General features: G+C 44.3%; 1 protein-coding gene across 1 annotated transcript in view; it reads right to left on the bottom strand.

Moving 5' to 3' along the window:
* The window catches only part of GFRA4 (GDNF family receptor alpha 4), a 929,345-nt gene that overhangs the window by 125,975 nt on the left and 790,517 nt on the right, over positions 1 to 12,853 (bottom strand). The window contains exon 5 of the mRNA XM_069632254.1: positions 11,159 to 11,268. Coding sequence (XP_069488355.1) covers positions 11,159 to 11,268 — 110 coding nt within the window. The remainder of the gene's footprint in view (positions 1 to 11,158; positions 11,269 to 12,853) is intronic.

Genomic DNA, 12,853 nt, shown 5'->3' on the forward strand with positions numbered 1-12,853 from the left:
ATCCGCCCCTGCTCCCTGTTGCAATGCAAGAGCCTGCATTTGTGCCTTCAGTTCCTCAGTTAAGGCCTTACTAGACTATCAGTCTCTCCTGCATCGCTACCTGTTGTTGGAGCCTATCATTGTGTTGACAGAGGGCCTCATTTTCCCTCTGTGCTTCCTGGTTGGTCCTGGAGAACTGGGCCAGTCTTTGCTGCAGGAGGTTTACCTCCTGAGTCCCATCCCTACTGGCCTGCTCCTTTCTTGCCAGAGCCTCTTCCACCCTTCTGGTGTGCTCTACCAAGTTCTTGTTTTCTTTTTGGAGGTCACCCAGCCCCTGGAGGGCCAGGTGATTTTCTTCAATTTCCTTTTTTAAGTGGCAGACTTCCTGGCCTAAAGTGTCTCTTTCCTGACTGAGAGCCTGCATCTGTGCTGCCAGGTCGTCCCTCTGCCGTTGAAAGGCACCAGCTTTTTGGCGCTCCTGATCAAACTCTGCCTGGGTATCCAGGTCTTTCAGAATTAGTTTGTTGCTCTCTGCCTTCACTCTATCTAGGTGGGCTTGCAGGGTGACTACCTGCTCAGCACATACCCTGTTGAAGTCCAGTTGTTGCTCCAGCTTTTTCTGGTTTTGCAGTAGGGAGTCCAAACCTTCTTGGTATTCCTTCTGCAAGGCCAGAAATCTGGTATCCGGTTCTGCCTTTTCCTGTTGCAGGATGTCCATATCCTCTTTTATTTTAATGATGTACTGCCTACTATCATCTTCTGACTCCTGGCTCCTCTGCAGCCTCTGCTCAGAAGAGACCAGGTCAGATTGGACCTTCTCTAACGCCATCTGTCGTTTATTCGCCAGATCTTGGCTTTCAGTACATTTATCCTGCATGTCTCCCATATATAGGTACAGGTATGCCGCTATCCTAACTATCTTGTCTTGTTCATCCTTAGCCTTAGGAGCCATGTATAGTTCACTCAGGGCCACATGTAAGGGACCCTGATCTCTCCATATATCTGACCCTGTTTCCGTGACCTGTTGCGTGATGGCCTGCAACCAGACTGTCTGGTCCTGGTGAGTCCACTCACCTCTCACAAATAACTTATGTAAGAAGTGCTCTCTGGCTATTTTCATGTCTACTAAGGTCGTCATTCTGGAATTTGAGTTCCTTCCTGACTTACAGAAGTTTGTATTTTATTTTTGCAAAACAGACCTTTTTCTTAGAGCGTTCCTTTGAGGAGTGCTTTACAGCGTAACACAGCGTGTGATCCGACCGGATATGTGTATCTGGTCAGCTGGCACGCTGTATTAATCTGCACAAGTGATAAATCTAATCCAAACGTCCGGCACGAGCCCCCAATTTGTAAGAGGATTCAATTCAACACTACAGCTAAATCAATGCCTAGTCTGGGATACTGAATGGAAACCCTTATTGATATATCTTTATGTCCAGTTCATGCGTTCTGGATGACTACCCCTATATAACACCCCTCTATTGGAATCCCCCTGACCCCACTGAGCCAAGAAGTAGTTCTGTTTTGCAAGTTAAAAGGTTTATTTGAGAATTTAAACAATATATATATATATATCACACTTTATAATAAATTAATAATTGGATATCACACTTAATCTGATATGTAATCAATAATGGATAGTCTGGCACTAGCACACTTCTTTATAATCAATGATGAGTGGTTATAGGATGGATAAGATAGCAACAATACTTTTATGGTTTCAAATGGATGCAATGTGGAATGAAATGCAGTACAGAAAATACTCAATATGACTTCAACAAAACAATGTAATCACTTTTCTCTGGCAATCCCCTCCCCCCTTTTATGCAATGCAAGGAAATGGAAGAAAAGCACACAGTTCTCAGAAATGCAATCAAATGTAATTCCGTTCACCCCAGCAAGCTTACACTACAGATCGGAGTTTTAAACACAGGCCCAAAATGCTTTTATATGTGCTGGCAATGAAGTGAAAAATATGCTAAAATGCTTTTAATTCCCTCTAGAGGTTCAGGGTGAGTGGTATCTAGTTAATATTAGTCCAGGCTCACCCTAGCAATGATTCCGGAATGATTGGCAGGTTAAACAAATTTTTTCTTTAACGGAAGGCAAGCAGCAGCAGATTTTTACACGTGGAGAAACTTGCAAATCGCGGCAAAATGTCAAATCGCGGCAGATTTTTCCCAGTGCGCCGGGCGCGATTACAGAGGAACTACAAGGACTATCAATTTCGTTTTGGGGTCCTAGGACAGCCTAGGATCTCAGCTTCCAGATGAAAGTTACTGCAAGTCTCTAGGACAAACGGTCACGGAGATATGAGCGATTAAATAAAGGTCGTTTTTCAGATTTGAAATTTTAAAGTTCAAAAAGACAAGTGCAGCTTGCAACTAGAAAATGACAGGTGACAGCTTTGCAAATGACAGGTGACAGTTAGGAGGCAGTTCTACTTAGATTAAAATAGATTGAATTATATTATTTTAACTAAGAGATTGGTTCTGCATGTTAGGGAGAATTCTCTGTTTAGGCTGAATTTCCCTACCTAGTGAGTCCCCCAGCAGCTTTGCTGGATTTCTGGGGTTTAATTTTTTTCTCCTGCCAAGAGTGAGACTCTTTTACCCTCACTCTTGGACATGTTGAAGTGTGTTTTCTTGGTTAAACCTTGTGTTGAATGGGCTATGGGGTCTTTTACTCCATAGGGCCTCATGTATTTTTGTGATGTGGGTCACACAGCACCCTCTGTGCCGTGACCCAGGGGTGTCCTAGGGACTCCCCAACATAGACTCCATACCCTGGGACTGACTACTGTCTCCCAGGGCATGTAAAGTCACCAAAGACTTTGCTAGTCTTGAATCCTGAACAGAACCAGTACAAACCATCATATTGTGGACGTACTGGCTGGGGCAATTCGATTGCCCCAGGGTCTGTTAGTCGAGGGGGCACGTCTCCGTCCCCCCTGATCGAGTTTTGGCTGGTGGCAGTGGAAACTACTTTTTATATTCGACCGCGAATATTTCCCTATGGGATTTCCCATTGTTTTAGGCTAACACATTTAATTATTTATTTACGGTAGCCTTAAACATACCGCCGGTTTATATATTTATTTTTATAACTCCGGTTGGGACTTTTTGCCAAAACTTGATTCTAAAATGGCGTTGGTGTTCGCCTCTGTAACTCTGACCCAAAGTGGAGCCCTTTGTTCCACTTTTGGCGGGCTTCTCCACAGAAGCCCTCCAAAGTGGTGCCACTCTGTCTGGGATACTTAGGAGGGGTGGAGGGGGATTTAGGCACCCTGGACTGAGTTACCTTGGTAACTCAAGTCGCACTCCGTCCTGATTGGCCCAAGTGGTGAGCCGCCCGGCTCACCACTTAGCATGTTTGAGTGACAGCTAGGCTGGGTGAATGGGGGCTTGCTGCATAAAAGCAGGGCTTTGGGGACTGGGACTTCAGAAGTCGCCACAGGACCAAGAATCCGACGAGGGAAGAGCTGAGCCGACCTGCTTCGACGACACCACCCGGTGGAGCCCTGCTGAACCGTCTCACCACTTTTTCCCGACGACCGAGGAGAACTCTTAACGGAGTGGCTCCTTCCCTTGACTGGTGGGGACAACCAGTTTTCGCCTTCTTTCCGTTCTTTGAGGTATCTCGTGGCCGCCTTGCCTGTGCCAAGCACCCCGGCATCCGGAATACCACACTTTACCCCCATACCGCGAAAGTCGGTACCAACCCTTTAACCGGAGGACTCCGCGGCTGGTTTCTTCCCGGGCAGTGCTACGACCTTTCTCTTCTGCTCTTCAGCGAGATATTCTTCTCCCCTGACCGACGTCGAGCCTTGCTGTCACTGCCTGGAACAACTGCCCCCGCTGGAGGATCCTTTCCGCTTAAGGTACTGTGTTCCGCCTGGCTTCCCTTGCCACCGACTGTACGGGGTAGATTTAGTCCCCGGCTTTCGAACCTGGGAGTGCCTGGGATACTTTGGCTAAACTTTCTGAGCCACTCTAAACTCTTTTTGACTCTTTGCAAGACTTTGAATCTCTAACTAACAGTGTGATCTTGGGCACATTTTCGCTCCGGCTACTCTAAGAGTGGGCCCTGCCTAGTGACTTTTGCTCACCTGTGACCTTGTGCTTCTTTGAGCCTATTGCAAATGTTCTGGACCTTAGAGTGGTGCGTTTAACCCATTTCTGCTTTTTCTCTCCCTTTCTTGGAAACTACTAGAGTGTCATCTAACGTTAAGCACTCACCTCTGTTTTAATTAAGTGGTGTTAACCTAGAGTTGTCTAGATAGGAGAAAGGATTGAATCTACTTTCATTATAACTGTGTTTGAAGTGTTTATTATATTTTGCTAGAGTGTTTTTAACCTATGTGTAGTTTAAATAAATAACTATATACTTTTGAAACCAAGCTCTGGTCAGTGTTTGCTTGTGCTATTGTGTTTTGGTACATATTGTGTATACTTTGCATACTGCCTAACTCTTCTTGAGAGAAGTCTGACTGCTCAGCCACAGCTACCAGGTAAATCTGGGTGGTACAGACTGCTACCAAAGGGGTTTACTGCTCTACCTGTAGTCTTAAATCTTTTGCAGTGTTCCCCAAGGGAACTGCACAGGTTTCTGCCTAACACTGCACAGTTTGCTAGGTACTCACACTATATTCTTGAATTAAATGGGCCTCGCCACGGATCTGGTCAGGTTTTAGACTGGACTCTGGTCTCTGCACTTCACAATGATCTGGGTCAGCTCTACTCTGCTGGTCTGGTCTGGGTCTCTGAAGGTTGATGGAGGTAAAGTATGGATTTTCCCGGCAGAGCTTCCAGCTGCAAATGGATTTGAAGGTCCCTATCTGTCCTGTCTGTCTGCTTTTATCTGTTTTTAAAATGGGTGTGTGTGCAGCATCACTAGGCTCTACCCCTCTCCACTTGCCATTGGCCCAATTCTCCCCTCTCCCATGATTGGGGAAGGAACTGTGAGTCAGAGTGATGCTGTAGGTTTTATGGGTCAGAGGATCCTCCCCTGTCAACTTTACACACAATCTATATTTGCTCAAAAAACATATTTGCACAGGTACACATTTGTTTAAAATTACATGCACCCCTCACATATCACAGGAGGTATCCCCTGTTCAAACTCTGCTCTTCCTGGGGGCTTGCATTCAGAAATGGCACATATTTCACTTTTTCTCTGATTTTGCAATTTCGGACATTAACCCAAATTTACACACATGTGCGCAAGGGGTATGGACATTAGTTGATGAAGTGTCAGATTTTTCACATGCACACATTTTGAGTAATATCCTTTTTTCCGCTAAAACCCCCCTGAACATACCACCGGGTCCTAACACGTCTTAAAATGTGGGCAGAAAAATCACAAGAATTATGGTGTCAGTTAAATAATTTTCACAAGTCCGTACTATGAGTTATTCATCTTTTTAGAGTTATGTTCTGGCCCCAAAGGGGTGTGGTTTCCCCCCAGCACAAGGTTGAATTTCTGGTTTTTCCAGTTCTGCCAAGCCAGCTTGCTCTCACAGGCAGTGCTCCTCCCCTGTCCTTCCAGGAGGAAGCTCCATTTACGACTCCCGCCAATGAAACATTTGCCTGAGTCAGGACAGGGCTTTGTTCAGAGCTCCTGTATTCTGTGGGGGCTCCCCTTAATTCAATTATGAGAGAGATGGCATATCCTTAGTGTGGCCAGCAAAAGGCAGATAGGCCTGGGAACACAGCTGTGACTCAAGTTTCATCTCCTGTCGGGGGTAGCTGGTGGGCAGAATTCAGTTCCTTAAGCCAGGTTCCAGATAAAATGTCACTTTTTGTTACCCAGTTTAAGTCAAGACAATGTTTACATATGCAGCTAGAATGCTGATTCTAAGTTTAAAACTATGACATTTAAACAATTGCAACCTATGTGACACTCAAAGTAGGTCACTCATTTCTTTTAAACATTTAGATTTTTAGTGTCTTTCAGTCCAAATTTACTTAAACTGCTGAAATCCACAGCTCAGCCAGTCTTGTTATAAACCTTCAAGTCACTTCAGAATATAACTTTACATTGGATCCACCTCTCAGTAAGTCTTTCTTTGGCTTGCTTTGGGTTCATTTATTCAGTTTTCTACAAAAAAGTAAAATCTGGTGTTGTTTTAAAACGCCGGCTTTCTGATAGTGGTGAGTAATGGTACTGCACCCCTTTTTGGGATTTAAGAAAATGAATTCCCAACAGTTATGGGTTTGCTTTTGGCAATCAGCATTGCCATTCCCAATGGTTTCAGACTACTGTGTGGGTAGTCCAATGGTGGTTTTAGGCAGTGTCCTTCTGTGCCCATAACATCGGCAAAAATGAGTGGCAGCCTATTCTTCATGCATTTCCCTGTGCATTTTCTGGGAAGCTCTGGCCATCATGATGTTTTCCATGTCAGTACTGCACAGTTTTGAGGTAGGGCTTGGATGCGTGGATAAAAACATCCCACAATTCTGCAGGTTATCTTGGTTGGATAACAAGCCAACAAGACAAAAGCGTATCATCAGAACCTTCTCGATTACCAAGAAGATGCAAATTCAGTGCTAGATTATTTGCTAGATTAACTTGACGATAGCTCAAGCGTGGTTAATGACTGCTTATTGATGTGCACTGGAGGACACCTCTTTTGAGACACTACATTATTCCACAAAATAAATCTTGCTATTATTGCCTCTACTTGCATTAAGTACTGCTAGATTCACAGCACTGGTAACTAATGCTGGTCATAATTACCCCAGCTGCTAAAAAAATCCAAGAGTGATACAGTATTTTCTTCACAGCCATAGACACATTCAGTAAAGCAAAGTCTACTGCTGCAGTAATTTGATTGTGTAATACTGCCAGCAAACATACATGTTACCTTCTGTTGCACGAGCATGAACCCTTGCCCATGATTACATGAGTGTTATGCAGCTAGACGTGTGACAAGACATGCCACATTCAACAGTTTGCACTACTGCTGAAGCTAATCAGTAAGATAGTTTTTAAGACCACCTGTCTTATTTTCGGTGGCGATTACCACTGATTTTAGATGTCATATTGCTGGTGCTGCTTTACCATTCCTAATAGTTTTACCGCTGGCAGTTAATCGTTGAGACATGTTTTGTTCTATTATAGTTAGCCCTTTTGGAATTTTGGGTAGTCTACCATTGGCAGCAATTACTTACTAACAGCGGTAGAATGACCATCCTTTAATTATCCTTTGTGATGCTTTTCATAGATGCTTGGATCCTTTTCAGATTAGAATTTCTCCATCTCCTCTCTAGCCAGCAACATGTTTATTCAAGTGATGGCGCTTCCATGTTTCTCCCGTGAGAATGCATATGCAGGCTCAGCTATAAAGGCTGTTGACACCATCCCATCTCATTTTTAGTTTGGGCTATTACGTGCTGCTTGCCTATGAGCCGAGACTATTGCATTGGAGTACAGATAGCATGCATGATCTTTAAGTGTCTAAAGGGAGTAGCCCTGGAATACTTAAGCAATTCAATCTCTCCTTAAATCCCTTCAAGGACACTTAGGTCAAGGGACCAATTGCTGCTGAGCAGCCCCAGGTCAATATTTGTTACCAGAGGAGACAGAAGATTTACAGTCTTCGGTCCTAAACTCTGGAACAGTCTACTGCAGAAGGTCAGGGAGTGTCAGACACTTGCCCAGTTTCAGAAGTCCTTAAAACATTTTTGTTCAAATACTAATAATCCAGTTACCAGTGACTTTTCTTCCTCTCCAGTCGCATTCTATATGCATGTCGTTCCAACTGGGTCTTTATACGGTTAAGTCCATCTTGGGCGCATTATAAATACTCAACATCAAAATAGAAAGGAATGCCATATGAGCGGGGACACAGAGGAATGACATATGAGGAGGGACACACAGTCTCCTGGTGTTGTTTGGTTATGTGTCCACCAATTGCCTGCCAATGGCCATGCTAAATCACTGTGGTCATTCCCACCCATTCCTGGCTATGCCTGCCAAAAACACCTCCTCATATGAACTCTTTGATCTAGTTTTAATCAAGCCTTACCATCAGGCTTTGCATTCAAAGTGTCTGCCGGTGTTTATTCAAATCAGTCTCATGAGAGTTAATGACTTACTTGAGTTGTAAACATGCTACTGGTATAATAAAAATGTCTTAGCAGGTCTTCCTTCAGCCACTCAATTTATGAACACTCTGCAACTCCTTCACTGAGGTCCTGTTAAAAACAGACATTGGCAAAGCCCCCGAAGTCCTGTTTCAAAAAGGCATTGGCAAAGCCAACATTTTGGGCTAGTGCATAAGTGTTAAGGTTTTGCCAGGCACTGCTGTTAGAGGTGCAGGTACTCACACCATTTTGCACCAGCTAACAAAATTGGATAGTTAATAACACTACGGCTGTGCCTGTAAAGTGCCTTTCCCATGCCTACACAAAAGTCTAAACTGTAAACATTGCCAATGCTTGTTAACTGGTTCTTCGAGTCTCTTTTATGGTGGGGCATTAAATATGTCCATGAGGCTACAGCTGACTGTTTTACAGTTTTAACAGTTTTTTTTCTCATCACAAAAGCATCGAGTAGCTGAAAGTGTTCTTAACAAAATCAAAAAATTCAAATCACTGTTAATATAGTGTTGTATGATTTAAAAAATGTTTTTAATCTATTTATATATTTATATGCAGGAGGAACAATGCTCTTTTGATCACAAAAGAACATACAGTAGATAAGAAATCAGATTTGACAGGTAGCAGTGAGCTTCTTACAATGAGTTGAGTTTAAAGGACCTTCTAACTAAGCTGTGGCAGGGAGTAAATGGAACAGTCACCAGGGACAATACATAAGTGGACATACATAGTTTAAGGACAACCAACATTGTACATTTTTAAGTGCAGGTAGGTGGTACGAACAGCTGTGCTCGGGATGTGACCATGATGGGTGAAGTGCTAGATTGGAGGCAGGCGAAGCGAGGTACAGAGGCAGGTTAGAGGCAAAGGAATGTTAGCTAGTAAGTAGATGAGAGGTAGGCTAAGAGGGTAACTCAGAGGAGAGGCGGTAGGCTTTTAGTTTGGATTTGGACACAGCCATTTGGACTGTTTCTCGTATGTCCGCGGTAAGAGAATTCCATGCAAGTGGAGCAAGAAGAGAGAAGAAGAGAATGTGAGAAGAAGTAGAGGCAGGGTGAGGAGCCACAAGGGTAGTGGAGGAGGCAGAGCAGAGATTCCAAGAAGGCTTGTAGAGTTGGATAGAGGAGGGTAGATACAGTAGTGCCTTAATGTGGATAGATTTGTGATCCAGGAGAAGACATTTGAATCTGTCCCTGTTTGCATCGTCAGCCATCCAACCTGGTGACGGTATGAGGTGAGGGAGCTCAAAGTAGTGAAGTTAATGATCTTGATGTGAGGACAGAAAGCATAGTTGGGGAGATCAAAGAAGATGCTGGAACAGTAGTCCAATGTAGAAAAGACAAGTGTTTTGGTACAGTTTAACATCAGAGAGAGCAGAGCCATCCAATATTTAATGGCAGAGAGACCGTTGGAAAGGTTGATAGAGAGATCACATGAGAGTTCAGGAAAAGAAAAGAAGATGTGGTTGCCATCCGTGCAGAGGTGATACGTGACCCCTAAGGAGGAGATTAGCTCTCAAATAGCAGAGATGTAGAGTGTAAAGACGAGCAGACCCAAAACATAGCCTAGCCTTGTGGAGCACCAACTGTCAGAGGAGTGAGTTGAGAGGTGTTGTATGTCCAGGAGACAGAGAATTGGCGAGATTCGGGGTAGGATTTAATCCAGGCAAGGGCTCGATCGTGAATCCCAAGAAGAAAGAGAGTATTAAGGAGATCAGAGTGATCCACACTGTCAAAGGAAGCAGACAGGTCAAGGACAATTGGGATAGAGGATAGGCTAGCAGTGCTCAGCAGAGGCGATAAATTTGGAGGACGGTCTATCACAAGTGATAGTGTTCTGAAACATACATAACAAGCACATACTCATCATCCAAGTCATCAAGAGCATGTGGGTCTGCTACTCACATATGTACTGCTCACAGTAGACTATGTCAGAAATAATTGACGTTTGTTAAATATGTTAATGGTTCTGGGCATGAAGTCTCTTTCAAAACATTATAGAGTAATTGATACGTGTTATGGTCTCTTTCAGAGCTCATGGTGATCCAAACCTATTTAATAATAATAATAATAATAACATGTTATTGGTATAGTGCTTTAATCTAAAGCGCCTTACATAGAAACATTTTAAATACATTTAGTACCCGGCGAGGGTCAACCAGAATGTACAAAACATTCTGATTGGCCCTCGCCGGGGCATTACCCGGCCGGGAATCCCTTGTGCTGGATCCCATACCTTTGTTCCCGGTGGGAGGCGTGGCAGCCCCTCAGCCAATGAGGAGACTCGAAACAGGGCCATCGCTGCTTCCAGCCTCCACACGGCTGGAGGCTGCCATCCTCCCTGGCCGGGGATTCAGTTAAGTTCCCCCATCCCCCTGCAAACAATCCTCTCCCTGCCATCCCAACCCCAATGACCTTATTTCTCCTTTTTCGGGAGCGAACACGCTGGGAACACTTACGTTCGCAGCGCGTCCAATGTCGATGGCCGCCATGGAAAGGGAAAACGGACTCTGTTTTCCCTTCCCCAGCGGCCATTTTTTTTTCTGTTCCAAAACGCTGCTGCATTTTGGAACAGAAAACATGCTATTAGTACCCTGGTGTTGCAGCTCTGGGTACAAATAGCAATACGCCCCTTGCTGCGGGGGCATTACCGAGTCAAGTAATGCCCTGAGCTCTTCGTTAAGGCCCTTGCTTTGTTTGGGCCTATAACTATGGGCCCCAGGGCATTACCTAACTTGGTAATGCCCCTGCAGCTCGGGGCTTATTGCTTAATTATTATTACCCAATCGAAATTGGCCCTCATTTTATCAACCGCAGAAGGATGAGAGGCTGATTTGACCTTGCCGGGATTTGAACCTGCGATTCTGGAAAAATAAGCATATAGTAAACCTTCAGCTCAGATGTCTCCAGTCATTGTTTGGAAATGTTTCTAATTGCCTCTCATGTTATCTGAAAATAAACAGAAATGCCGGGTACAGTCTACCACAGTGCCGGTGAGCCATGTGACCCTCAGTGGAAGATTTTATGTGACCTCACTAATGATGACTTTGGTTTCAGTGTAAGTAAAATGCACCATACCTATGATTCCTGTGTACGCCAACAAACAGGCGGCATAGTTCTCCCTGGCACAGCCCGAAGCAGACTGCTCTGAAGACTGGCAGTTATACTGGAACTCTGCATACCGAGACCTGCAGGAAAGGAAACAAGGAAAGTAGTGAGATATGATGCTTTTGTTTGACGATGTAGAGATCATCATTGTTTACAGCTGCTTCAAATTTACACCCAGAGCCCATGGCAAGCATGTGAAGGGTTCCCAGAAGATTTCATGTTGCTGGTATACTACTATTTCCAGTATGACCATGTATTCTATGAGTTGCAGTGTTGAAAAACTCGAATTGACTCAATAATGTCTTTATTTATTTATTTATTTTAGCATTTGTTAAAGCGTGCTTAACTGTTGGGTATCCGGGCGCTCGATACATTGATAGACCAGGAGAAAGAACAGCAGAAGAACAGGGGATGGGAGAATTGTTGCGGGGTACACCTAAGGTCAAGTGTAATAGTTTCAGTACACTGAGACGAAGAGTGTGGTTGATTGAGTCCAGGAGCGTGGTGCTTTAAATGAACAGCCATGTCTTTTGATTTTTTCTGGATGTCCAGTACGAGGGCTCCTTTCACAAGTCAGTGAGGAGGATGTTCTATAGTTTGGCGGCCAAGACAGGGACTCGAGCCTCCAGCGGATTTTCATCCGAAGCTGGGGACTTTGACTAGGTGGCAGTTTGCAGACCTAAGTGGGTGCATGGGGGTGTATCTTTCCACCCGCTGAGAGATGTAGACTGGGACAGTGTTGGAGAGGCATCTGTGCTGGATGGATAAGGTTTTGAATTTAATTCTCTCGCGGATCGGAAGCCAGTGAGCGTCTCTTCTACTTTCAGTGACATGATCATGCTTGTATAGACCTGTGGCAGCATGTGGGGCATTGCTTTGGATAATCTGTAATTTGCTCAGATTACGTTCAGAAGTTACTGATCAAAAGAAAAACCACGACTGAACAAGGGGTTGTAATGACTTGCAGTCATCAGGCTATGCTAGGGATCCTGCATGGTTCACAAATGCATCTCAACGTCTGCCCCTAGTGCTTGTTTAGTCGATTTCTGCGAGTCCACTTCCTAAACCTGCAGTACTTGATTCTTCTGACAGAGACTTCATTGGCTAATTTGTAGTCAAATGTCAGTTCTGCAAATTTCAATAATCAAGGACAATAGAGGGTGAAAAGGGAAATCCTAGCCACATATGTAAGAGAGAAGCAGAGGGTTCTCTGAAGAGAAACATTGATGGTTTAGGGGAAGAGACCACTGGGGTGCAATTATGTCTCAGCCCATAAACCACTCACTCTCCGCTATACTTGGTCCCCTACTGTTTCCTCCCCTGGTTACTTGTAGATCCATAGCTGTATATTGCCCTTCATCCCTTGTTGTTAGCTCCCTGCTCTCTTGTATCTCTGCTCCCTAACCTTATTCTTCCACCTATGATTGTAAAGCGCTCTGTTGCTTCCCGAAGCTTAGGCCCTTGCTCATAAATACCCTAATAAATAGAATATTAATAACATTTCCTGACTGGGGCAGACTCAGGTTATTTCGGAAATGGTTACCTGCGGTAATGTAGGTAACCATTAACATAAAGCTGGAGGCAAATCCAGCCCTTACCAGCAATGAACAGATGTATTGCCGGCACAGTAATACCGTTGCCGGTAATACCAGCAAAATCCCCCCA

The sequence above is a fragment of the Ambystoma mexicanum genome, chromosome 6q, assembly GCF_040938575.1.
Source record: "Ambystoma mexicanum isolate Mex_15411 chromosome 6q, UKY_AmexF1_1, whole genome shotgun sequence".
Lineage (NCBI taxonomy): Eukaryota > Metazoa > Chordata > Amphibia > Caudata > Ambystomatidae > Ambystoma > Ambystoma mexicanum.